General features: G+C 51.7%; 9 protein-coding genes across 9 annotated transcripts; 5 read left to right on the top strand and 4 right to left on the bottom strand.

Moving 5' to 3' along the window:
• Nucleotides 1–15: 15 nt before the first annotated feature.
• On the top strand, nucleotides 16–5,966 carry CONPUDRAFT_162201 (RdRP-domain-containing protein; the record flags this gene model as incomplete). The annotated part of the gene is made up of 16 exons (XM_007766362.1): nucleotides 16–520; nucleotides 572–705; nucleotides 753–849; nucleotides 897–2,101; nucleotides 2,152–2,321; nucleotides 2,380–2,789; nucleotides 2,844–2,930; nucleotides 2,981–3,070; nucleotides 3,121–3,166; nucleotides 3,217–3,373; nucleotides 3,429–3,462; nucleotides 3,514–3,524; nucleotides 3,581–4,180; nucleotides 5,623–5,716; nucleotides 5,766–5,857; nucleotides 5,907–5,966. Exons 1-16 carry the CDS (start codon nucleotides 100–102, stop codon nucleotides 5,964–5,966), a joined length of 3,708 nt encoding a protein of 1,235 aa, XP_007764552.1. The 5' UTR covers nucleotides 16–99.
• Nucleotides 5,967–6,044: 78 nt separating this feature from the next.
• On the bottom strand, nucleotides 6,045–7,641 carry CONPUDRAFT_97283 (uncharacterized protein). The gene is made up of 6 exons (XM_007766361.1): nucleotides 7,330–7,641; nucleotides 7,062–7,279; nucleotides 6,804–7,015; nucleotides 6,351–6,747; nucleotides 6,159–6,296; nucleotides 6,045–6,095 (listed from the first exon to the last, which is right to left on the bottom strand). The coding sequence occupies exons 1-6, from the start codon at nucleotides 7,556–7,558 to the stop codon at nucleotides 6,093–6,095; spliced, it is 1,197 nt and encodes a 398-aa protein (XP_007764551.1). The 5' UTR covers nucleotides 7,559–7,641; the 3' UTR covers nucleotides 6,045–6,092.
• Nucleotides 7,642–7,764: 123 nt separating this feature from the next.
• Nucleotides 7,765–8,459, top strand: CONPUDRAFT_134738 (transport protein particle complex subunit; the record flags this gene model as incomplete). Its single annotated transcript, XM_007766360.1, has 4 exons — nucleotides 7,765–7,785; nucleotides 7,835–7,880; nucleotides 7,932–8,096; nucleotides 8,148–8,459. The coding sequence occupies 4 exons, from the start codon at nucleotides 7,765–7,767 to the stop codon at nucleotides 8,327–8,329; spliced, it is 414 nt and encodes a 137-aa protein (XP_007764550.1). The 3' UTR covers nucleotides 8,330–8,459.
• Nucleotides 8,460–9,007: 548 nt separating this feature from the next.
• CONPUDRAFT_162198 (uncharacterized protein) lies at nucleotides 9,008–12,181 on the top strand (the record flags this gene model as incomplete). Its single annotated transcript, XM_007766359.1, has 19 exons — nucleotides 9,008–9,062; nucleotides 9,110–9,273; nucleotides 9,333–9,398; nucleotides 9,448–9,465; nucleotides 9,523–9,555; nucleotides 9,610–9,765; nucleotides 9,829–9,880; nucleotides 9,926–10,097; nucleotides 10,145–10,538; nucleotides 10,594–10,807; nucleotides 10,869–10,996; nucleotides 11,049–11,104; nucleotides 11,158–11,166; nucleotides 11,215–11,358; nucleotides 11,416–11,480; nucleotides 11,536–11,586; nucleotides 11,642–11,853; nucleotides 11,925–11,974; nucleotides 12,034–12,181. The coding sequence occupies 19 exons, from the start codon at nucleotides 9,008–9,010 to the stop codon at nucleotides 12,179–12,181; spliced, it is 2,187 nt and encodes a 728-aa protein (XP_007764549.1).
• Nucleotides 12,182–13,070: 889 nt separating this feature from the next.
• CONPUDRAFT_79626 (phospholipase A-2-activating protein) lies at nucleotides 13,071–16,761 on the top strand. Its single transcript, XM_007766055.1, has 18 exons — nucleotides 13,071–13,145; nucleotides 13,200–13,380; nucleotides 13,437–13,596; nucleotides 13,648–13,751; nucleotides 13,804–13,933; nucleotides 13,982–14,121; nucleotides 14,175–14,429; nucleotides 14,482–14,540; nucleotides 14,597–14,756; nucleotides 14,811–14,957; nucleotides 15,009–15,235; nucleotides 15,285–15,371; nucleotides 15,423–15,597; nucleotides 15,648–15,880; nucleotides 15,932–16,011; nucleotides 16,068–16,140; nucleotides 16,192–16,257; nucleotides 16,308–16,761. The coding sequence occupies exons 1-18, from the start codon at nucleotides 13,101–13,103 to the stop codon at nucleotides 16,446–16,448; spliced, it is 2,463 nt and encodes an 820-aa protein (XP_007764245.1). The 5' UTR covers nucleotides 13,071–13,100; the 3' UTR covers nucleotides 16,449–16,761.
• A 113-nt stretch (nucleotides 16,762–16,874) lies between these two features.
• CONPUDRAFT_79625 (phosphoglycerate mutase-like protein) lies at nucleotides 16,875–17,992 on the top strand. The gene is made up of 3 exons (XM_007766054.1): nucleotides 16,875–17,200; nucleotides 17,263–17,331; nucleotides 17,396–17,992. The coding sequence occupies exons 1-3, from the start codon at nucleotides 17,003–17,005 to the stop codon at nucleotides 17,849–17,851; spliced, it is 723 nt and encodes a 240-aa protein (XP_007764244.1). The 5' UTR covers nucleotides 16,875–17,002; the 3' UTR covers nucleotides 17,852–17,992.
• On the bottom strand, nucleotides 17,981–19,201 carry CONPUDRAFT_162196 (uncharacterized protein; the record flags this gene model as incomplete). The annotated part of the gene is made up of 3 exons (XM_007766358.1): nucleotides 18,403–19,201; nucleotides 18,291–18,357; nucleotides 17,981–18,232 (listed from the first exon to the last, which is right to left on the bottom strand). The coding sequence occupies exons 1-3, from the start codon at nucleotides 18,906–18,908 to the stop codon at nucleotides 17,981–17,983; spliced, it is 825 nt and encodes a 274-aa protein (XP_007764548.1). The 5' UTR covers nucleotides 18,909–19,201.
• Nucleotides 19,202–19,506: 305 nt separating this feature from the next.
• CONPUDRAFT_162195 (uncharacterized protein) lies at nucleotides 19,507–21,041 on the bottom strand (the record flags this gene model as incomplete). The annotated part of the gene is made up of 5 exons (XM_007766357.1): nucleotides 19,507–19,831; nucleotides 19,889–20,036; nucleotides 20,109–20,303; nucleotides 20,378–20,609; nucleotides 20,742–21,041. 5 exons carry the CDS (start codon nucleotides 21,039–21,041, stop codon nucleotides 19,693–19,695), a joined length of 1,014 nt encoding a protein of 337 aa, XP_007764547.1. The 3' UTR covers nucleotides 19,507–19,692.
• Nucleotides 21,042–21,301: 260 nt separating this feature from the next.
• Nucleotides 21,302–24,188, bottom strand: CONPUDRAFT_162194 (WD40 repeat-like protein). The gene is made up of 8 exons (XM_007766356.1): nucleotides 24,152–24,188; nucleotides 24,005–24,099; nucleotides 22,602–23,805; nucleotides 22,315–22,507; nucleotides 21,685–22,252; nucleotides 21,539–21,628; nucleotides 21,445–21,468; nucleotides 21,302–21,384 (listed from the first exon to the last, which is right to left on the bottom strand). Exons 1-8 carry the CDS (start codon nucleotides 24,171–24,173, stop codon nucleotides 21,328–21,330), a joined length of 2,253 nt encoding a protein of 750 aa, XP_007764546.1. The 5' UTR covers nucleotides 24,174–24,188; the 3' UTR covers nucleotides 21,302–21,327.
• Nucleotides 24,189–24,336: the final 148 nt, after the last annotated feature.

Raw genomic sequence — 24,336 nt, 5'->3', positions numbered from 1 at the left:
GATAACTTGCACTTGACCTGAGACTCGTCGCTCGGCCTCACAGAGCCAAGGGAGGCCTAGAGTCGCGCCTCATCATCTTCTGCACTCTCTCGCCTACTAATGGAGTTCGATCTTAGGAATGTTGACACGGGGGTGGACGAGTTTGCCGTCACGACTGCCATTGCCAAAGTCCTTCACAACTTTCCGTTTAGAACTAACCCGGAGGATCGGCTGATCAACTTCCAAGTCGAGCTTTATCGAGAGAAAAGCATTGGTGCACGGAACGATGGCTCGGGAGCCCTCAGGCTTCCTACAAGGAGCCTTGGCCAGAGGTTCTTGCGTTGGTATAAGGATCCTTCTAACAATACGATACGTGTTGGATGCAAAGCCCTCAAGATCTTCCCAACGAGCAATGGTGTTAAACACGACACTATCATGACCCTCAGGAAGGCACCCTTTGTGGACCCTGAAGTCGAGAAACAACGACAACTGAAATTAAAGGAGCTCGATGTTTCGCTGAGAATCGGAAAACTACAATTCGGTGAGTCAAGCAGGACTACCCGAGGACGATGTTGATATCGGCCGGTCATAGGCGTTTATTACAAACCACTTCCTTCTCTTCCAACCGATCCCCGCTCATTCTCAATAGAATGGTCAATGGATCTTGACCCGCCAAGTGTCGGGTGGCTTAAATTTGAATATGAGCATAAGCTACTCAGAGCAAAGGTACCATGGATCTTGTTTGCAACAATATTCTTACTCACTCTTCTCAGATGACCGACCCCACCCGTGATGGAATACAGAATAGCGTGATTATCAAGTTTTCTACCATAAAGAAACTTGCGATTGGTCGTGACTTTGGAAATCAATGTATGTTTGAAGACTTCATCCTTCGACATATCTCATCGTTAGGGAAGTCATTTGCTTGGATCTCTTCACCCCGCCCATTCTAGAGCAAGAGGATCTTTATCGTCCAGATGGCTCCGAGAGAAAATTTCGCAATAGAGTACGACAACTAGATGCTCGCCATGGTGCCGTGGCCGACTATGCCCACCACATTCGTATACTACTTTCCGAGTCAGACGATTTGGAGAGATTCGGGCATCTCTGCAAGGTTGCCGATTTGCGCCCGCCCATCCACGGTGTTACCATTGACGCTAGTAGCCTTGGATTCTTTAACCCAAAGCGCGTTGCGAAGCTGACGAAGTGGATGAAATCTGTTCACTGGTCTATCGCCTTTCAAGTTGCTGCCTTGTTGCACAACGGAGTTTTGAACACCCAAGAAGTGGAATCCATCCTTCCTGTAGTTGATAAAATGGCCAGCCAATCACAGGAAATAGCGAGCGAAGTCATGCGGTCTTTCATTGAGAAGATCTCCACCCGACCGCCTTCTCAGACACCGAAACAGTTCCTTGAAGTGGTCAGGAAGAGCAGATCCATTGATGAAGTGCGGCGCATTTCTTCTGCTAGCGGGCGGTTCTTCTGTTATCACGTCACAATCACGCCCACTCGAATGTTACTGGAAGGGCCTTACATAACTCAATCTAACAGGGTTATTCGGAAATACGAAGGTTTTGAAGACCATTTCCTACGAGTCGAGTTCCGGGATGAGGACAGGCTGCAGTTCAGGTGGGATCGCGAAGTTGACGGACAATCATTCCTTGAAGACAGGGTTGGGGGCATGCTCAAGAACGGGATCGACATTGCTGGTCGACACTTCACTTTTCTTGCTTATTCCTCTTCGGCGCTTAGAAGCCATTCGGTGTGGTTCGTCAACGAGGAAGATTTCATGTCTGCGACAAACATACGCGACTCTCTTGGTGTCTTCGCCGAGACTATTTATCAGCCTTCAAAGTACGCGGCTCGTATTGGAGTGAGTAATGGTTTTCTCCGCTTCGACCTTCACATGTTCAATCTCCCCCAGCAAGCATTCTCTGCCACTGATCCCTCAGTAAAAATCTCAAAAGATCAATGGAAGGAAATCAGAGATATCAAAAACGCTCAAGGACAGTTATTCACTGATGGTGTCGGGACAATATCAAGAGAACTTGGACGCATGGTCTGGGAAAAATTGTGCGAGGCCCGTAGGGATCGCGGCGCGAATTCTGTTATTCCATCCGCTGTACGCTCCAATTCCTTACATCTTTTGCGGCCCCTCATGCGTTCGAGCAGTATCAGATTCGGTTCCTGGGTTTCAAAGGCGTAGTAGCGATTGATGAACAACTTGAGGGGATAATGTTGTGCCCCCGGACCTCCATGAGGAAGTTCGCTGACCAGACCGAGCATGCAGAAATCGAGATTGTCAGGGCGTTCGACAAACCTAACCAGCCCAACCTGAATAGGTGCGCAAGTATTACTAGATCCTGACGGAATGGACGTATACAATTAACATCCTCCCAGGCCGTTGGTTATGGTACTTGAAGATTCTGGAGTCGATAAGGGCGCTTTCATGGAACTTCTCGACGATGCAGTCGCTGGTGCACGGATGGCTCATGACTCTGTCGAGAAATTTGTTAACGTGCTTAGGAGTAACAGACTTGGTTTCTCCTATCGCTTAGCCCATATCCTCCTCAAGCTTGACGCTCTTGGACTCGACTTGAAGTCAAATTCCAATCAGGAGTCTTTGGATACAGCATTTCTAGCTCGTGTTCGGGGTTGCGTAATAAATCACGTCCTTCGGGATATCAAACACTTCGCTCGTATCCCGATACCTCAAAGCTATCAACTTGTAGGTGTAGCAGACGAGGGTCCTGCATACGTCAAGGACGGGCACGAAAACGTTTATACTCTGCCCCCGGGCAAAATCTTCGGTGAGTTGTGCCCCATGCTGTTGATAATGCTCATTTGATATGGATTTCCCGTAGCATGCATACAAAACTTCGGCGAAGAACCTAAATGGTTGGAAGGTCCGTGCGTTATCTCAAGGTCCCCTGTGGTCCATCCTGGAGACGGTAAGCTCAGTTAGGAAGCGATCAGCCAGGCTGCTGACTAGCTAATCTAGTACAACGTGTGTACGCTGTTGGAAAACCTCCAGCAAATCAATTATGTCTATTTGAACATCTCCGTAATGTAGTAGTCTTACCATCTCAAGGCAAGTATTTCCCACTTGTCATCACGTCTCTCAAGCTGACCTTGCTGCAGGGCCGCGACCGTTAGCCAACTGTCTTGGAGGTGGGGATCTAGATGGGTGTGTACAATTGCGGTTGTTTTAATTCAGACATCTAAATGAATACGCAGGGATCTCTACGAGATCATCATGTTCCAGAGACTCCTCATCACAGAACACTCAGACCCTGCACAGTATGAGGATCGCAAACCACGTACTTTGGATCGACCAAGCACTATTGATGACGTCTGCGATTTTGTTGTTGAGTATATTCATTCCGATGTTGTGGTAAGTTATGTACAACCTTAACTTCGTGATAAGCTCCTGTTAATCTCATTTCCAGGGCTTGATCTCAGACAAACACATTATTATCGCTGGTAAGGATAATATAAATGAAAAAATAATAACTGCTTACTACTATTTTCCAGATCAATCGAAGGTATTGTCATACCTCAAGCTTCAACCCATAACACTAAAGTCGACATTTTATCGTAGGATGGAACGAGAGATGACCTTTGTTTGAAGCTAGCAGACCTACACAGCCAAGCAGTTGACTATCCCAAGAACGGTAACCCAGTGGATATTCGTCGGCTACCGCGCAACTTGATACCCTACAAGCCAGACTGGCACGCTGCCGAAGTCAGCTCCCCCCGTTCCCTTGATTACTACGAGTCGGACCGCGCACTGGGACATATGTATCGGAGCGTAACGCTAGAAGAGATCCGGGATTCCCCCCCTCAAAGGCCCAATGGTAACAAGGCTCTCGATGACCCAATAACACGGAAGTTACGGCCTCTAGTTGAGAAGCAGCTACAAGGTCGTACTCAAGAGCAAGTTGCTGCTTTGAACATCGAGAAATCCTTCACCAAGTACAAGGACGAGCTCCGCTACATCTGTGCAACTCATACGCTCACAGACGTTGTCGAAGATCGGCTCAAAGAGGAAGAAGTCGTTGCCTCGACGATTCTCGCCAAGTGCTCCCAAAAGCGCTGGAGGGAAGATCGTATATGGAGGATGCGAGAATGCGTGTCGTTCCTCGTCCAGGAAACTGAGCGCGAGCTCATTCGTGACGTCAAAGAGGCACCCGATGAAGAGGTCTGTGACGGGCTACAGAAGGCCTGGGCCTGGTGGCAGCGTAGTGTCTCTCTCAGAGGGGAGGACGGTATAGGACCTTTTGGCTCGCAGAGCTTCGGAATGATGGCTTTGGGAAGAATCTTGGATTGTCTTGAAAGGCTAGGTGTACCGGCTCTGGCCCTTCGAACTACATGATGGTCACAGTTATGTCTATATGAAGCCCCTTTATTTGGCTTACTTCAATGTCAACATGTGCAATGTGTCGCCCTAAGATGAGAGAATACGTGAATCTAGGATAACTAATCAGTTAGTAAATGATTCTTCCAATATCAGGCCATTCACTCCCAAAGTCGCGACCGTTTATTTCTGTTTCAGATAAACCGTTTATCTTAGTCAGCATAAACGGCTCCATGAGTCGTTTATCTGACCGTTTATTCTCACGGGCTACGTGAGCGATGTGCGCGGTTCCCCTTCCGTGTTTGGCCAAGCCCCTATTGAGTCCTACCCCCAAATACGAGGTTTCAGTGGATGTTCTACTATCAGCATGGGCTTATATACTTCATAAGAAATATTTGGCTCCTTTATGAGGATATTGGCTAGTTTACTGGTGACATACGGTAAGGAGAGCACTTTATTGAGTGTTGAACTGTCTTTAACCAGTAGAAATTGATCAAAAAGCATGCATAAAAGCCACAAGTCCCCGTCGGATCCCCTTTATCAGTACTGATAATTATCAAACAGCTTTATCATGCTCAAAAGCAGCAAATAAATCAAGGTTCCCTCAAGTAAAACCGTATCTATCCAGGTATCAAGGTTACAAAGTAGGTGCCCCTATACGTGAACACCTTGTTTATTCACACGGTTACCCGTTTATTCCCACAGTGACCAGATAAACGGTTTCAGATAAACGATCCAGGTTGGGGGCGTTCATTTCACGCATTCGGCAAGTAAAAACCAACGCACGTGATGAAAGCGCGTCTAGTGTATACGCGCGTTGAGGTTATTCCGCTCCGGTATTCCCGCCGCGCATCTTGAACTAACGCTGACTACCTCTCTGAGATCTTTAGTTACTTATTGTGCCCAGCGATGGTCGGAAAAGCCCGCGGTAGTACGCATCCTTTTGGTTTCGCTATCAAGTCTATCGTGACAGCAGTTTATTATATAGGTGCTAACAGCAAAGGAAATACCAGCGATGTCTTTCAGAAGGCGAGAGAAGATGCCAGTGCCTGTTCTAAGGAGACTGACCAGTATACGTGAGTACTTCAACCTAATCCGCGTAAGAGTCCTTTACACGATGCACTAGGGACGGTATTCTGAAGGCGTTGGATGAATTGAAAACACGACATACCCAAAAGAGAGATTCCCTACATGATATGCTACGGGTGCACCTTCAAGAGACAGATGTCAGCACGACTTATGCATACACCCTTCATGGAGAGCGAATTCTGACGATATCCCGGTAGGACGTATTCCGAGATCTTCTGGCAGTTTACCCCCAGTTGCTAGACGAGTTGGTGCCTCGCAGAATTCAGCAGAACGAAGCCACATATAACTTTGGTAAATGCCACTTAGGCTGTCTCAAAGCAATTCTGACGCATACATGCAGCAAACTCCCTCCAAGCTGAATGCCGCAGGTCTCGAAAGAAGCTTATGAAGAATGCAGTCGCCTGCATGGAGCAAAACAGGGAGAAACAGAAGGTTACTTTACCACCTCATTTCGGAGTTCCATGCTCACATTGATATGTAGCTGGCCGCAGACGCGTCAGACCTCATCAAACATTACAAAGCGCTCATCCTGTCGACCTGATTACAATAGTTCGACGCCGCGAGTCTCGTGAAGTAACAACCTTCTCTTGCTGTCGATCCTTGAACTTCAGGGGTGGTAGCCCTCTATAAATAATCCACATTATCAAATATTTAGTCAAGGATATGTCTACTGGGCATGAATGGCGTTAGTCTGCGTGCAATGCAGTAAGCCGAGTAAACAATATGAACTTACGAGCTCGCCTTCTAATCTACTAACGTGACTGTGTATGGCTGAATCATCCGGCCGAAGGTTGAGGTACTGAGCCATAAAGATACGCAGAATAAGGTTCCAGCGTCTCATCGTAGGTATATCAAGGGCAGATGCATCATCCTAGCAAAGGCTGTATGTAGATATTCATGATCAGGTAGATTGCATAGGACGTACCTTGAGAGTGTGCCAAACAGTAGGGAATGGCAGCGTGATGATGTGAAGTATGTTGACGCCACGCTGGAGGAAAGGGACATGATCGTCACCAATGTACCCGAAGGAAAAGTCCGTTCCGGTCCGCGGGAGGAAGAAGCTCTTCCATGATGTCGTGTCGGTTGCGCCAACTTCATATAAGGCGCCAGATTCGGCAAGCTGACGTTCAGCAGACGCCATTGCATCAAATAGCCAAGCAGTATCCGGAAAATAGGCCTTTATCGAAGGGGTCGGAGCGCCAAGCAGATCCAGCAAAATGAGATGCTCAATTGTAGCCAGTTCAGTCATGCTTCCTTGTCCTATAAGGCGGCGTTTGGTGTTAGGAGGAACGAAGGTACTCGACCATTTCTTTGCGAGGTGTCTTGATGGTAGGATCAGCAGGAAACTCAGAACACACCGTATTGAGACTGTGCGTACCTCGCTCCGTAGATAGAGTCGGTGTCTGTCCAGTCTTTAAACGCCTCCTCTCCGTCAAAAAAGACCAGCTGTAGAGTTGTCTCTGCCACGTCGTCATCATCCTCAAGTCCATTCTCGAAGCGCTCTTTACGCTGCTCCAGCGGCTTATTCAAGGCTTCAGCGACATCAAGCATCATTGCACATGGTGCCGCGGAGTCGGTGGCGCCTACAAACTGACGCAGTTCAGCGGATAACTCAATTCATAACGACTGCACAAACCTGACTCTCAGGATAGGACTCGAAGAATTTGCTATCATAATGAGCGGAAAGAATAACACGTCTTGCCGCGCTTGGGTCCTTCGTTGCAATGATATTCGTGAATGTCTTAGGACCGTAGGGTGTATTGTCGGTGAAAGTATCTTCCTCAACCTCCCAATTGAGACTCTTGAGAGTCGATACTATGTAGGCCCGGACGAAAGTTATGTTCTCGCTGCCAGCTGAAAGGATATATTGAACGAAAATTCATAGGAGTAAAAGTGGCCCCTACGTGCTCGAGGTATCAAAATCTTGGACAGATGAGAGTCGGGATTGTGAAAGTCTATGTTCTTGACAGGGTCAACCGCTGTCGAGAAAGCCGATATCTCGTCGCTGTTCAGTTGCAACAAGTCGCGTTGTCCTAGATATGATGCACCCAGCGAGGAGGTGGCCCATAACAATACAGAGGAAATTCCAAAGCACACGCCAAGGACGCCGCCGACTCGGCATGTAACCTTCATTTAACTGGCCGCCCCACGTAAAAGCGAGGAAAATGCCTTGGGCAAAAAGACTTCGGAGGCGTCTTCACCGACGTGGAGGAAACAGTCAATGTCGCGCGTTGGAAATTCCTCGGCATAGCACACCGTGTCACGTCCGCCCGGGATCAATACTCGGTAAGTGCTACTATAGTAGTATAAACCAGAGTTGCTCCTTTCCATCCACCGTCATGGCTATCTTCGGGCTTTGGGTATGTACGCTGACATCCGGTCAGGCCCCTGGCTAAACTCTTGGACCAGATTATAAACAAAGCAGGTGGCCTTGTATACCAGCGTAACTTCGCAGGTCATCCGTTCGTGCTTTTGTGCTTTACGAGTTGAACCAACCCTTGACCAGAGGGCTTGGCTCCGTTGACATCAAACGAGTACCTGGTGCTGGCAGGTACATTACACGGTATACACGCTATCACAAGTCGCATCTCTCCCGCGGCAGGCTCTAGCTCTGGCGCTCAAGTCATCGAAGGGGAGACGTTTAAAATGACCATCATGCTCACGGCTACAGGTGCGTTTCATCTAATCTGCCTAGTTCAAGTAGCTGATTCTCAACAATTAGGAACAAAGTTTGTTCTGCTGACCTCTCTTGCTGAAACCACTGCGGATGTGATCCTTCAGAAGGTCTATGAGGCGTATAGCGACGCAGTTATGAAGAACCCTTTCCATACACCCGAGATGCCTATTCGTAGCGAAGGATTTGAGACGCGCGTTACAACTGTCATCGGAATAGGCCAAAGCTGAAAGGCGTTGTCACATCTGACGGAAATGCTGTATACTGCTCTTTGCTTGTATAATCTGCCTTTCTGGCTTATTTTGGATGCTGTAACTTTCTCCTGGCTTGCAATCACGAGATAATGCGACTTTGTCTCGGCACAGCGGGCTGGATGGAATATTTAGCTTTATGGGGTCGTTCAAGGTTGTTCTAACTTTGGTTCAAGTCTGCCAATGGAGCACCATCATGGCCCGAAATGCACACTGTGTGCCAAACCCCGGATCACTATTCAGACGTTCAAGCCCATACCCTCACTCGCACTTTGAATGGAGCTGTGATCAGCTTCAGCTAGTTTACAGATTTTCGAGTTCTTTCATGTTTCGGGTACTTACTACGTACTGAGCCAATCACGTGGGCAAACGCGTCTAGATCTTAAGGATGTTAGACGCGCCTTCTGTCCCTCATCTCTTCCCAACGTTTAACTTCCACCCGTTGACTGCCGCAAACACGGTATGCAAACACAAGCAACTCGTACCGCTGTCCGGGTACGCTGGCAGTAGTTCGTTGCTACTCATTTCACTGACCTGACACGCCTCAGTCTGTAACCCATGCTCAAAGTCAGTTATGCGTAGAAACCCTCTTACGAGCTGGCTTTGGTGCTATAGCATACTTGAGGCAATCTGGCATCAGTTAATTTCTAGGATATTATGCTCAGTGTTATCCACAACAGAAACCTCCTCCCCTCCGATAATTTTGGCGATTGTAAGTGGTATATCTTGCCCTTGTCGGCTGACCTACCTTCTCTATAGGCCACCTGACTTCGGGCATCAGTGATGAATTCCCCTCTCAACTTTCTAAAGAGTCTAGTGTTGAAACAACTAGAAGCAAAACATCACGGAAAGTCAGTGGTGTAGGAATAGTTACCATCAACCGTGGCTACACCAACGAGGGCGACCAGCTCATGGACTTATTAGTATGCATATATGCGCCTGTAAGCAGGAATCGATGCGCATACATCTTATCACCACGCAGGAACATGGCATTTTCGACGCATTAGAAAAGCAGTACCTTCGAAGGCTTATCTTTGCCATATACCTCGTCTGTCTCCATGCTCGTCTGTGGCGATATATTGCTAACTCTATTTCAGGACAAGAGCGACCCCAACAAGTTAGGGCTTTAGATAATGTGCACGTCGTGGCAGATCTGAATGATATTGATTTACAGCATTATCGAAGCTTATACGTTCAACTTTCAAGTAAGCAAGTACTGTTACAGCCAGTGATTAATGCTAAGGTCTTCTGCTATACAGTACATAAAAGTCTCTGGCATTGATGTCCCTATGCCAATCATGTCGCTCGGCGACCAGTTAGCAGATATGTCGATCGCGGCGATGAATGACCCTGTTGCCAGCGCGGTAAAGCGCGGTAGCGTGCCCACTTTGGGTGAAGTGAAAAGAAGCTTAAAGGTCAGCTAGACTCGTTACGAATGTCGCTTCGCCAGTCAACCTCATTTCTTAACGACATAATAGGCCATGGTCAAGACCTTGATTATGGCCATGGGTAACATGGACAACCTGCCAAGTAAGCAGAGGTTTCCGGCTTTGTGCGTTGCTAACCTATGCACAGAAAGCCGTTTTGCCAATTTCAAACTCTTTTATAACGAGAAAACACCCGAGGAATACCAACCACCGCATTTCCATGAAGGTCAATTAACAGACAAATGGTACTTCACTACTCACAAGCAAGGTGAAACGCCGGAAGAAACCACAATCGGTCGCCTTAACACCGGCTGGCATAGGTAACCCCGGCTGAGACATTGACGCTATAATACTGATGTCTGACTAGTGTTGGCCTGAAAATCGTCTCAGTATCTGGATTCCTCCCCTCGGCTACTGAAGATAACAATGCTCCATTTGGCGGCTTTACCCCAACTCGTCATGCTCAACACCTCTCTCCCGTTCAGGAGGCGGATCTCAGGGCGCGCGACGCAGAATTACAAAAAAGCGATGCTATTGCTCGTAACGTTGTATGGGACGCCGAAGGAGAAGAAGATGCCGAAGGCGAAGAGGTTGAAGATGATGGTATTGTACTTCGACGGCTCAATGGCAATGGCAGTATGATCCCGGTAGGAATCCGTGCTGAGGGAGGGATCGTCCTTCCCCTTCCGCCAGTGTCACCATCCAAGCAAAAGCAGTATCATGGTGCCCAAGAGCGTGCACCTGAAAGGGTTGGTGATCTGGTACATATGCACGGTACACATTCCTTCTCTGTCTGGACTGACCTTCGTCCTCAAGAGGGGCCGAGGAGCAGAATTGGAGACGACCCAGATTATTGCTGCCACGGAGGATGTCGCAATGGACTCTTCGCAACCTACCCCGCGCAGAAACTCGTTTTCCCTCCCTCCCTCAGATATGGAGACCCTGTCTACCTTCACGACCCAGGACGCAAATATGCTGGAGCCGACCGCGGATGTTCACGATATACAAGTTGCAGACCAGGATATGCTAGGTGACACACCTAAGCCATTCTATCCTGAACTGTAGGCTGAGTGCTGATGCGCTGCTATTAGATTTAGAAACGCAGCCTAGACTAGGCGGAGACATCGAGGTTCCCTCTACCTCCAAAAGTCTTCCTAAGGTATCCGCTAGTGGCGCTAACAAGGAAGAGGGCCGTTTAGATTGTCATTGTGGCATTGACGTAAGCCCTTGCGTTGATGCTATGGAGATAATATCTAAATACTCTGTTGCAGGTCGAGGATGTGTCGTTATTCTGCGAAGGAGGCTGTCGTCGCTGGTATCATATCTGGTAAGCAGGACTTGCATTCTAAACCTCAGCTGCGTCACTAACCCTACCAACAGGTGCATGGGGTAAATTCGAGCGCGATGGTCATCAGGCATAGTGCTGAATGTTTTTAGATATCACAGCGCGAAGGACAAGCGTCTACCCGAGAAGTTCTTATGCTTTGAGTGTAGATTGCAACAAAGACAAGACTGGGACTTGATCAACGATCGGCATCTTGATGATGCGAGAGGGGAATACACAACCCTTACTCTGTTCAGGCGAGTTTGTCCTTGGCTTTCCACAGCCATCACAATTACATCAGGTATTTCACGCAGGAGAGCCGTCAAAGTCTTCGAAGTCCATCGGCCAACAACAGCTTCCCGATTCAGAACGTTGACGGGTATATACTCCGATACATTACTATTGTGTAGGATGCTGAACGTAACTTGTCGCAGGATGTGATGCTACGTTAACTGGACAGCTACTGACCAAGCTCGAAGAAGAAGGTAAGATGCTCTGTTACACAACTACACCCAGGGTTAGTAACAGTCATCTCCATAGGATTCATTTCCAAGCAAGCCACCGTCACGAACGAGATTGGGGAGATGACTACTCAAGCACAGGCGAAGAAGGGGAAGAAAGTCAACAAGAAGAAGGGTGGAAAGCAACAAAAGGAAATCCAGAAAACCCGATATGCGTTCAATCATTTATCGAAGAGGTCCAAGGCATACAGAGACTATTTCGACCCTACCCCAGAGGTTGAATGTCGTCTTGTGGGTTTAAGAGTAACTATCCTGAAACTTCATCATCAAATGTGAGTCCCAGGCTGACACGCATTGACTAGAATCATTTTGAGCCGATCGAGTCGACAAGTGCTATGGGTGAACAAGACTCGTGCGTGGTTACTTGTTCACCGCTATGACTCTCCTTGCTCTCATACTGAGAGCAGACAGTCGCACAGAGATCAATAAAGGTCAATACCAGTCTTCACCTGATACAAAGACTGCGATGCGATCAAAGAAACGCAAGTCATCAGCAGAGAAACCTCAAGGAAAGAAGATCAAGATCTCCGTCGGCGCGGCAGTGGACCTTGGTGACTGATTTCTTTGCCCTGCTATGTCTTCGAAGGCGAATTTTCTTGGGTCTGCTCCAGCTCTGTGGTCTTCAGTTCTCTTCTTGGCCGAAACGTGTGAAAGGTTCTCTTAGCTTCTGGAGTTACTGAGCTGAAAATGGCAGCGTAATCGCTAGCGTATGTGAATATACTATTGTTCACGAGGTTCCAGAAAAATCGGAGGTGTCAGGCGTATGCTGCGCATGCATTCAATTGGAGTCCGAGTTTATTGATAAGATGTTACTGTCAGTGTAAACAACTTGATGGACAGGCGGCCGGTCGCTCGAATGGGATCGTCTTTGAAAAACCTGCCCTGAACGAAGTGCAGTTTTCGTGCTTGGATTTACCCATCTTTTCCTTTATCCCCTCACCCTTTGAGAACGCGTCGCACTTCTTACTCCAAGGTCGATGATATACATGGTGAGGCCCTCGCAGGAGATGAAGTAATGGTGCATGGCATAGTATACACCTCCGTATCTCCCTTCAGTTGTAGTTTCACGGCTGTGGGGCTCGTTAGTGTGGTGCACATTTTCTCCAGTACTACGTATTACTGCGGTCTATAGTTTTACGCAGTGATGGCGACGATAGGATTGTTCACTTACACATAATTGAAAAGCGTGGCATTTGCGATAACATGTGACAATGCGTCGAAGACGAAAGAATATTGGAATGTTCGGAGAGCGGTGGAGACGGACCCAAGCTGACCCAAGAGTTCGGAGTGCGTTCCAGCCCTTCGTAAATTCGGAACGGTCTTGAAGCTTGAAGGTCATTACGCGTCGCCGGGGTTTCCTTTTCTGCCATGGTACAGTCTGGACACATAACACACTTTGGGGGTGCTGTGTAAGTAATACCTCAGACCCTACTCCTGTCTCTCTTTTTCTCTAGTGACGTTCATAAGGTCGTTCCGTTATGCCCTATAAGCTTTCCGCGACGTTATCCGGCCACTCATCCGATGTACATCTCCCGATCACTCTAGATTGCTTTCTCTGATGTCTAATTATCTTGCAGGTCCGTGCGATAACGTCCCCAACAAACAGCATCATACTCTCCGCCTCTCGCGACACCACGGCGGTATCATGGGTTAGATCTTCCCCGAGCACACCTTTTAACCAGGCGTCCGTCCTTCGAGCCGGATCGCGCTTCGTCAACTCGGTGGGATACATCCACCCATCCATAGATGCACCACAGGGTTAGGGGCGAATTACTAGACAACGCGTAAGCGGTCTACTGACAATCGGATATTAGGTTATGCGGTCACTGGCGGTCAGGACATGGTTCTGAACATCTTCCCGCTTGACGGCGCGGATAAGGATGATCCAACTTACTCTCTCGTCGGACACACGGCGAACATCTGCGCCATACACGTCTCACCACAGGGCACGATAATATCCGGCTCTTGGGACAAGTGCGTATACTTCCCCTCAGTGAATTTCCTGAAACAGGCTAATTATCGCAGGACCGCTAAAGTCTGGAGCCAGTTCCAACTGCAATATGATCTTCAAGGTCATACGGAGGCGGTATGGGCTGTCCTCGCGACTGACGAAGATCGGTTCTTGACTGGCAAGTCATGTCTGGCCATAGTCTCTCAAACTTAGCTGAGGCAATGCTACAGCTTCCGCGGACAAAACGATCAGACTGTGGCAGCAGCACAAGACCGTGCGGACTTTCCAGGGACACAAAGACGTGGTTCGTGGTCTGGCTTGGATGCCAGATATCGGTTTTGCTTCATGCTCGAACGACAGGTAATTCATCCTGCCCGCCCTCCTAGATTCATACTCATTTGGCGGTAGCGAAATCATTGTCTGGACATTTGAAGGAGACATTGTGTATACCCTTTCTGGACATACATCCTTCGTCTATAGTCTGTCGGTTTTACATACCGGTGATGTTGTCTCGTCAGGAGAGGATCGGAGTGTGCGTGTTTGGAAAGGTGAGCAGCAATCCATCTTATAGCCTCCAACTTGACGTTTATGTTCTTCACAGATGGTGAATGTTCGCAAACCATTGTGCATCCCGCAACCTCAGTCTGGGCCGTTGCAACAATGCCTAACGGTGATATTGTCAGTGGCAGCAGCGATGGCGTTGTGCGCGTCTTCAGTGAGGCGGAAGAACGATGGGCAAGTGCCGAAGAGCTCAAAGCTTACGGGGACCAGGTCGCCAGCCAGGCTCTTCCTGTACAGCAGGTTGGTGACGTGAAGAAGTCTGATTTACCCGGACCTGAGGCCCTCAGCGAACCAGGTGAGCCGAGGCCTTCATTCATTATGCAGATCGGATACGATGGGTCTTCCAGGAAACAAAGACGGTCAGGTGAAGATGGTTAGAAACGGAGACCTTGTCGAGGCGCATCAAGTAAGTTGGCATGCCAGTCTTATACTTTTCTCACTCAAGTTTATTCTACTGCGCAGTGGGATGGGATGGCACGCCAATGGCAAAAAGTAGGCGACGTCGTAGACGCAGTGGGATCTGGACGAAAGCAAATATATCAAGGCAAAGAGTATGACTATGTCTTCGACGTCGACATCAAGGATGGCGTGCCTCCTCTCAAGCTTCCGTACAATGCCAACGGTGCGCTTCATATCGCTTGTTGTATAACGGCAGTAACTGACTGGAAATATCTAGAGAACCCGTACACCGCTGCTAATCGGTTCCTCGAGCAAAACGACCTTCCTTTGTCTTACATCGATGAGGTTGCCAATTTCATTCAAAAGAACGCAAGTGGAACAACTCTCGGTTCAAATAACAATGACTATGTAGACCCTTTCACTGGTGCGTATCCGGTTGCAATGTGTAAGAGTCGACAGCTCAGATCTGGATTAGGGGCTTCCAGATATCAAGCGCAATCGAACTCTGCCTCAACGGGGCCATCATCGCAGTATATGGACCCTTTTACAGGAGCGTCTCGCTATAGTGGGGCACCTCAACAGGCTTTCCAGCCATCTTCGGAGTACATGGACCCATTCACCGGCGCTTCGCGGTATAGTGGAAGTCCACAGACGTCTACTCCCACTCCTCAAGCTGCACGGGCCACAGCAATAATTCCATGTGTATGTGCTAGACCAGTCCTGGGAGTCTTCATGCTAACCAACTTCTCAGGTTGACTCAATCTCGTTCAAACAAGCAAACGTTTCCGCAATGCAAACCAAGCTGTACCAGTTTGATGAAGCGCTGAAAAATGAAATTGTATGTCGTTGTATGCATATTCTCATGAGGCGTTTTCTAATCCATAAACAGTCGACGTCTTCTCTTGCGATGTACCCCGACGAACTGGAGAAAATTGATGAAGCATTCGCTTTACTAACTCAGGTCACAAATGGTACAAAGACAGGTGTTCCGCCGTTGACCGGTCAGCACATTGAGGCGATCATCCCGATTCTGGATCGCTGGCCGTCCTCGCAACGGTTCCCTGGTCAGTGGAGCACCTGGATGGTTTGATAGACTTCGCTAATACGATTGCAGTAATGGACCTGAGCCGCTTGCTTGCTGCGTACTGTGCTGCTGCGTCAGCCGCTCCTGGTGAGCGCGAGCAGTTTTTTGCATGCCTGTTCAAGGCTTCGGACTGGTCAACTATCGCATCTGTACGAGCGCCTATGCCGAAACCTCAGGAGACCAACGTCCTTCTCCTCCTTCGCACCCTTGCCAATTGCTTCATGGACGGCACACCCATCAACGAGGGTCAGTGGGCTAACCAGGTATGTATCCGCACCTCAACCCCGATGAAGACGGACTAAACGGGTCATCAGGTGTTGGAGGCATTGACGCAAGCACCGCTAGGGGTGTTTAACAAGGCCCAGCGCACTTGCTATGCAACCATTCTCTTGAAGTACGCGCTATCGCAAGTATTGCCCTACCATGTCATTGAACTAGCCTTGTTACCAGCTTTTCTTGTGCCTACCTCAAGATTCCGATCGACTCCAGCGTTAGATCCAAGCATGTGGAGCTTACACTTCAGGTGATGCTTGCAGTTCCCGAAGGTCAATACACTACTGACGAAACCGTACAGGTCTTGAGATCAGAGAAGGAGGATCAGGAAGTTGCCTACCGCACTTTAGTTGCTCTCGGAAACATGGTGGGTATAAGAAGAGTTTTCTAAGATAAACAACTAAACACTGAACGCAGGTATACGGAGCAAAATCGCACCGCGCGCCTCTTGACACTACACAGTCGAACGGAGCCAAACAGATTATTGCTGCCCTTCCTTCAACTTTTGCTGATGCTCGCATCAAGAATGTTGCCAGCGAGGTCGCACAACTTCTGTGAAACCCCTGAAGAACCAGACCCCGAACTAAATGCCACCATAGAGCCGGAATGTTCCAACAAGGAACTCTCTTTCACTTTCAATTTCGCAACTTTCGAATATCTTTGGGCTCTGGTAGTATAAACAACTGTGACATAGGGCGTTGGTCGCAACTCATGAAAGATCAAGAACTGGCGTGGCATGCAAATGCATTAATTATTTTTGTCACTTGCATCTTTTGCACCAAAGTGCTGTATGTAGAATTGTATGTTGGATTACTAGATGCCTGCGTCATGTGTGAGCTTGAGCTTAGTTGGTTCGGAATCAGCTGATAACGTTAAATGCGATGGTCTCTCGCGGAAGTCAACTAACGGTGTTAGCGAGCATTTGTGAGCATTCGGCCTCGTCCCCGAAAAACGAACAAGTGAGAAGTGCTTCCTGCTTCCCCTCGGTGATGGGCCCGGGGATGAACCTGTCCTCCGAGAAAGCATGGTTGATCTAGCTCAGCGCTGCTTTGAGGTCCTAAAACTGTCACGTATATATCTGCTCGCGACGGCGCTTTCTGGACGACGATAACATGTCGTCGTCGCTCCTAGCCCGTGTCTTCATTGTGCGCCACGGCGAGACTGCCTGGAACAAGGACAACAGGATGCAGGGCTGGCTCGATATACCCCTGAACGACCTCGGGATCTCGCAAGCCCGGCTCACAGCGGAGGCGCTCAAGGATACCCCGCTGGATCGTGCGTTCACGAGCGATTTGCAGCGGGCTTCCAAGGTGCGTTAGATCTCCAGCCTTGTCCAGGTTTTTGCAGCACTGTACGGAAGTTGATTATTCAGACGGCAGAAATCATTCTAGAGCATCATCCTGGAGTTCGACTCGAGAAGCACCAGTGGCTCCGCGAAAGAGTGAGTCCTCCATCACAAACGCGATTTTCTCATATTCTTTCTCGTCTGCTGAGGGATGCCACAGTTTCTCGCAGAGCTGCAGGGCCAGATTGCCCCGGCACGCAATCGGAATCCGTCTGGCATGATTGAGACGTCGAAGGCGGTCGCCGAGCGCTCAACGAAGGGCTGGGAGCAGTACATCGTCGAGTACATCAAGAGCTGCTCCGCCAACAGTTCGGTCGACGGACGGTGCCGCTACATACTCGTCACGAGCCACGGCGGCCTCATCTCGCGCTTGGTTCGCAAGCTGCTTTTGACGAAGGCGGTGCGCTGGCGTCCCGGCCCCGAGGAGTCGGGAGAGGCCCCCCAGATGCCGGATCGTGTTGCGAACGCGAGCATCTCGATCGTGGACTTCACGCTCGAGCAGCTAGAGTCGGGGGAGAGCAGCATACAGGGCACGCTGGTGCAGTACTCTGACACGAAGCATCTGGCGGGGACTGTTGTGCACGAGACGAATGCCGATATGGCTGCGCCGGCATGAGGATCGGAGGGTTCACCACTTAGATGAGTCTCGTTTGCGCTGCCTCTACGTTGACCGCGTTTTGTTTCCGGGATTTCTTGGCCATCAGCTATGTATTATACCTATATCTTAGGCTATCGCAGGACGCAATCAAAAGTTCCATCGGATATCCCTCTTTGCTGCACGCTCCTTGTCCCTCCTACGCTTCTCGACATACAAGAATGTCACCAGTAGCATGTCCAAAAGGTCGGAAGATATGTGAGGTTGACCAAAAGCCTTGGTAAGCTCTTCGTCGTCGAACTCGAGATATCCGGACCTGGAGTCCTTGCCGTGGACAAGAACAGATTTGTATCTGTGATAGCGGGCTATGCGCGTCTTCTGGACGCCATCAACCAGATAGAGCTAATTCACAATGTAAGAGGATTCTAGTCACACATCGTGGGTAGGACGAATGGCTCACTTTGCATACGTGGAATGCTAGCTCCCACTCGTAGGTACGGCCGTCACATCCGGTAAACACTCGTCGCCTGTGCGTTCCATTATCAGTGTACAGGTACACCAGTAATGCTTACCTGTTAGTCCAAGTGATTGACTTTAAGAGATCCTTGGTTGCAACCTCGCTGGTCCCGAAACCATTCGCACCAAGCCACTTGATCGTCGTGCTATTGATGTGCCGCCATTCGACGGTGGCCAGCTTCACGAAGCGATCCTGCATGTCGAATTCCTCCGTCGCAGACCGCGCCAGCTCCTCGCCGTCGCTCGCACTCGCGCTGTCTCCCTCCGAGCCGTCCGGTTCTTGACTGGGGGACCGAATCTTCGCGTCGTCCCCGGCGGCGTCCGCCTCGAGAAACGCCGCCCCATCGTCGTCTCTCGGATCCGGATCGAGCTCCTCTGCATCCGCCGAGTTGATGCCTTGACCAAAGGAGATGGGTTCGGAGCTGGGCGCGATCTTCCAGATCGTGCTGACGCCTTTCTGCCACAGAAACTTGAACGGCGTGTCGATTTTGTATACGACCTGCGCGTGGTCGTTGGTGACGATGCTGTTGCGGACGTGGTCCGTTGAGAAGTAGAATCGCATGATATACAGTATCACCGAGAATATGAATCGAGGGCCCGGGGCTGGTCAATATTAATTGCAAGGGAAGGCCTCGGGGGATGCTGGGAAACGGGGAGCCTGACGGGGGGCTGCCAGTGCATAGTGCTTTTATGACATGGGGAGATCCTGTGACGTTACGTATCTTCCTGTGGATGGCATCTGTCAAACGTCTGCCCGCCTGATCTTCACATGCTCTGTCTCGGGGCGGAGTCAGCGTGGGTTGATTACCTCAGAACGGTCTCTAATGATGATCATATGCGGACACCAGCACTGTCTGGCTCCGTTCTGCGGTCGGCGTTCGCATGGCTCCAAAGAGAGGTCAATGACCCGAGAAACAAGTGGTATGGCAATAAAGGGCAATAAAGTCTGAAATCAAGTCAACATTTTGAGTAGGAAGAAATTGGCGTACCAGGACTCATCAAAAGTTGCTGTAACAGGATATGCAAGATGATTGGCACCCGACGACGTCGAACCAGCGGCATGCCATTCTGTAACGTCTGGACCATAAGTACCTTGTTTGATACGAAGGCGCGTCTGACACCTATTCGCAAGCAACACACGACTCACGAACCTCTCAAATGGCGAATGCAGCTTTGATATTAACAGTTAACAGACTACTATGTTGGTATGATACACATTTACTATACAATGCTCCACATCATCTATTCATACATACAGCGTGATGAGTGTCCAATCGCTTGCGAGTTCACATTTTTTCTCTCAACCCTCAAGGGAATAGAGGTGAGGGAGGACAGGGAGCAGTAGCCTACTTCTTCTCGTCCTTGTTCTCCTCCTCGGGCTTGGCCTTGTGGCGAAGGACGACGTAGCTGTCGGCCGCCTCGCCGCCTTGGATGGCCTCGACGTCACCGCCGATCGTGCCTACGCTCTCGGGCGAGCGGCGTTTCCTGCAACGTCCAATTAGCATCACTGAACTTTGTGCTGGGATAAACGTTGAACCCTACCTCTCAGCGCGGATCATGTTGAGGTCGTGCGAGAGGAGACCGTGGCCCGCGACGGGGCCCCAGTACGACGTGCCGGCAAGAGAGCCGATGATGCACGTGCCAACGAGGATGGAGAGGTAGAAGCGGTACTGCGAGTACCACTTGGGAGCTGTGAAAAAAACAGATATGGTCAGGAAACACACCCTTGCGAGACATCGTCAAGAAAGCCAGGAACACTCACTCCACCCAGCGCTCGTCGCGCGGTTATCCGCATACCATAGGCCCGTGAAGCCAAGCCACTGCCACAGCAGCGCGGTGGTGGGCGCGAGAGCGATCGTCGACCACGCGATCATGGCGGGCGCGACGCCGAGCAGGAGACGCGGGTACCCCTTGTGGCCGCCGAGGCCGGCAAACTCCATGCCCCAATGCAGCGAACCTAACAATTTACCCCAGATTCAGATCCCCGTCAGCACACATCTTGCGGGGGCCGCGAAGAACCCAGGAACATACCGAGGAAGGAAAGCAGCACGGCGCCGTACGTGACCTGGAACGTGAGCGCCTGGTCGAGAATCGTCGACGCGACGCCGGGGTCCATCGAGTCGAGTCCGAGGGCGGCCATGCCTGCCTGGTGGGCGAGGTAGACGGTCGTACCAGCGGAGGCGACGTAGGGCAGGCCACCGGCGAGACCCATGAAGAGGTAGGGCTTGGGCACGGTGTTGGCCATGGCACTCGTGATGCCAACCTATTCGTTCGAGAAGAACAAATCCAAAATTAGCATCAACACGCACACATCTCATGCACACAACCCCATGGCTCAAAGCGGAGAAAGCGCGCGGGGAAGAAGAGATGGAAGGAAGCACGAATGGACGCTTACAAAGTTGTCTTTCGAAGGCGTGACAGAGCCGACATTGATTGAGCCACCGGCGATGGAGCGCGCCCAGTCAGCGGCCGAGTTACCAACTTCTTCCTTTACATTCTGGGTGGCGTGCTCGACGGTCTGCGAGCCCGGGCGGTTGGCGACTGAGCTGGCGGCGAAGCGCACGTGAATCGTGTTGGCGTTGAGGCCACCGAGGGCTGCGAGTTGAGCTGGGCGAGACAGGGGCTGTGGCTTTGCAGCTGTGCGCAGGGCGAGAGGGGCACGCCGAATAGCGGACGAGCGAAAGAGAGCGTTCATGGTGTTGACGATGAGAGAATAAGCTTTGAGAGATAAAAATGAGTGGGGAATATGTGAGGGCTGGAATGGCTGCGAGGGATTATAAGGGAACATGACGTCGCGTGACATCATCTTTCTGGGACATAGGGGCTATTTCCTCCACTCAGCCAGTGGGGCCCGTTGGAGTCGTTCGTCGAACATCTCAGGGTAAAATTAGAGAGGCCGCCGTAGAATCCTTCGCAGAGATTATTCTGAAGTCGCCATGCAGATAAAACGTGCTGCTCATTGATCGTGACAAAAAAAAAGACTACAACTCGATGAACGACGTATCCATCCCATGCGAAAAGTCCCATATGCACACCCTCTGTTAATTAGAGCAATCTGTTAGCACCACTGCGTCTGACACATGAAGCGTCCCACACACCTGGTCTTCTCCACACGACACGATCTAGCCCAAGCGAACCGAGCAACCCGCTCCATTAGCCACCACTTCTTCGCGAATCGCAAGCCCAACTCACCTTCGCGCCGTCAAACCCCACACAAAATATCCGCCCCACATGCCCCTCGACGAGATCAGCGACCAGCGCACCCGTCTTCCGATCCCACACCTACCCCACATCGCCCATCTCAGCATAATGAACGCGTGTCAAACAGAGACACGCACCTTAATACTCAAATCATAGCTCCCCGTGATCGCGAACTCGTCCCCGAGCGCAACACTCCTCACCAGCTGCCCGTGCCGCTCATATGCCCGGATCGGTATCGCCGTCACCGCCCGCGCGCGACACGAGCCGCACTGCATCAGCACCGTTTGCGGCTGCTGAGCAGCACCCACACCCACTCCACCATTATGAGTGTAGTTGTGATGCCCGAGCGTCACGGTCGAATTAGGCGCCGCCACAGGGTGGCCGAAGTCCGCGCCCGCCGCATCCAGACCCACCGAGCCCTGCAAAAGAGTCTGCGAGAGCGAGCCGTGCAGCTGCACGCCCTGCATGAACGAGCCGCCCGCCGCCATCGTTGAAGTGGCACTTGCGCCAGCCAGAGCGGCGTTCGCCATCGCCGCCGAAGCGTACGGCGCCGCACCCATCTGAGGCGCGACCGCGGCCTGGGCCGCAGTATCGTACCGGTGGCTCGTCGACCACCCCTGCGACGTCGAGATGTCGAACATCCGCACGTGGCGGTCCGACGAGCCCGAGAGGAGGAACGGCGGGTGGAACTCGATAGACGCGATCCTATGATGGCGGGGCAGATTTCCATTCAGCCTTTGATATCATGATCTCGAGAATTGGCTCACCCGCGACTATGATGGTCCTCGAACGACTGCACAAGCTCGCCCGTGCGAGCGTCCCACACCCTCACCGACCGGTCCCCCGAGCCCGAGATGATCGTGTCCCCAACGACCGACACCGCGTTCACGGCCGCGCGGTGGCCCTCCAGGACGAACTGCGCCTGCAGCGAAGGAAAGGCGTACGTCCGTACCGTGCGATCTGTGCCGCATCACAAAAGTACCAAGTACAGCGAAAAAGCAGAAGAACACGAAATGAGCCTCGTGTATGCACGCAACGGCAGAGACAAGCTCACCTTTCGAGCACGTCACCAGCCTGCCCCCGTCCACCCTTACACACAGCACACTGTCGAGGTGGTCCCTGAGCGCCTTGACGAGTCTGTCCTTGCCCAGGTCCCACACCGTCACGAGCCGGTCGCTCCCGCCTGTAACCAGCAGACCCGCGTCGCCCAGCTCGTCGGTGCCGTCGTCTTCACCATCTTCGGTGCCAACCTGAGAGCGCGAAGGCGCAACACAAAGACTAAGCACAGACGAGCTGTGTCTCCCCGCAATAACGCGCCTCAGCCTCCCCGTGCGCACGTCCCACTCGCGCACCGTGCGGTCCTTCGAGCCCGTGAAGAGCACCTGCAGCGGCTCGCCGCTCCTGCTACCGCTGCCATTGTTAAAGCGAGGAGCGCGCTGCGTCCGAGACTGGAAGTGCGCAGGGTACGTCCACAGCGCGAGACAGTACACGGCTGCGGTGTGTCCGCCGCCACTCGGGCCAGGGAGCGTGCGCAGGCGGTACGCGCCGCGCCGGACGCGGGCGTGCAGCAGCGTGTGCGTGCGGTGGAGGAGCTTGTAGTCCGGCGCTAAAGGCGTCGGTGCGGCGGGTACAGAGGGCCGAGAAGATGACGAGGAGGGCGCGAGGCGGATGGGCAGGCGAGATAGTGAGGGGCCGGCGGAGACGGTGCGTCTCGCAGGTGTCGGTGTCGCAGAAAGCACGATCGTAGCGTCCGAAGCCGTCGAGCGCGCAGGGGAGATCGCCTGCGGCGAATGTACTCGGAACGCATCTTCTCGTTCGCCGACTCGCATGACGTCCATTGAACCGTTGACCATGGACTGAAACCCCGAGTCGGCGCTCTCGTCTTGTGCCGCGCCCGCACCCGCCCCAACATGGCCATCCAACCGCTCACCCATCCCCATCCCCTCGTCCTCGCTCTCGCTCTCGTCGTCCTCTTCTTCATCTCCCATCCCCTCGTCCTCGTCCCCGTCCTCCCTCTCGCGCCGCCTCGCCCCCTCACCGCCCCCCGCGCCCGTGAGCGACGCACTCCGCCTCTTCGCCTTGCTATCAGACAACACGCCGTTCGAGCGCCACCGCCACCCGCGCGCGGCACACAGCGCGCGCCAGAGCGCCTGGTCGTCCGCGACGGCGCGCCAGCGCCTGCACACGCGCCCGCACGCGAGCAGGTCCGGCGCGGGCAGGCAGGAGAAGACCTTGAGCGCGAGCTCGGTGGGGAGGTGCTGCACGTGGCCATTGCCGTTGCCGTGGGGGGCGTGATAGGCGGGTGGGTGCGGGAACGTGTGGATGTGGGTGGGCATGGCGAGTCGCATGGGCGGACGGGCGAGGGATGCGCGTTTGTGTTTGTAGTTGTAGTTAAATGGGAGCGTAGGTTAGCTTTGGGCAGGATAGACCCAGCGATGGGGTATTAGAGGGACTGACAGAAATCAAGTCAAAGCGGAGCATGGGGTCTATGCGTCGCTGGATGTCCGCGAGCTTGGACCGAGGCAGGCGGCCGAGGAGCTGGTATGTAAGTGCTGCAAGGGGTTGAGACCGAGGTAACCGCAAGACACGACGACTGAGACGCACCTTCAACGTCGCGGTCCGACATGCCCTCGAGGGCGGCAGGCGGGATGACACCGTCAAAGGCACGCCCCTTGCCCTTGGCTGTGTGGCTTGTGCGTTCCGGCGCTGATGTCCACATGTTTGGTGGACTTGAAGAGTAAATGCGGGACTCGGAGCGAGGATCAGGTCCTATAAAGCTGCTCGAGGCA

Source organism: Coniophora puteana (genome assembly GCF_000271625.1).
Source record: "Coniophora puteana RWD-64-598 SS2 unplaced genomic scaffold CONPUscaffold_2, whole genome shotgun sequence".
Classification (NCBI taxonomy): Eukaryota; Fungi; Basidiomycota; class Agaricomycetes; order Boletales; family Coniophoraceae; genus Coniophora; species Coniophora puteana.
This window is presented reverse-complemented; position numbering and strand designations above follow the sequence as displayed.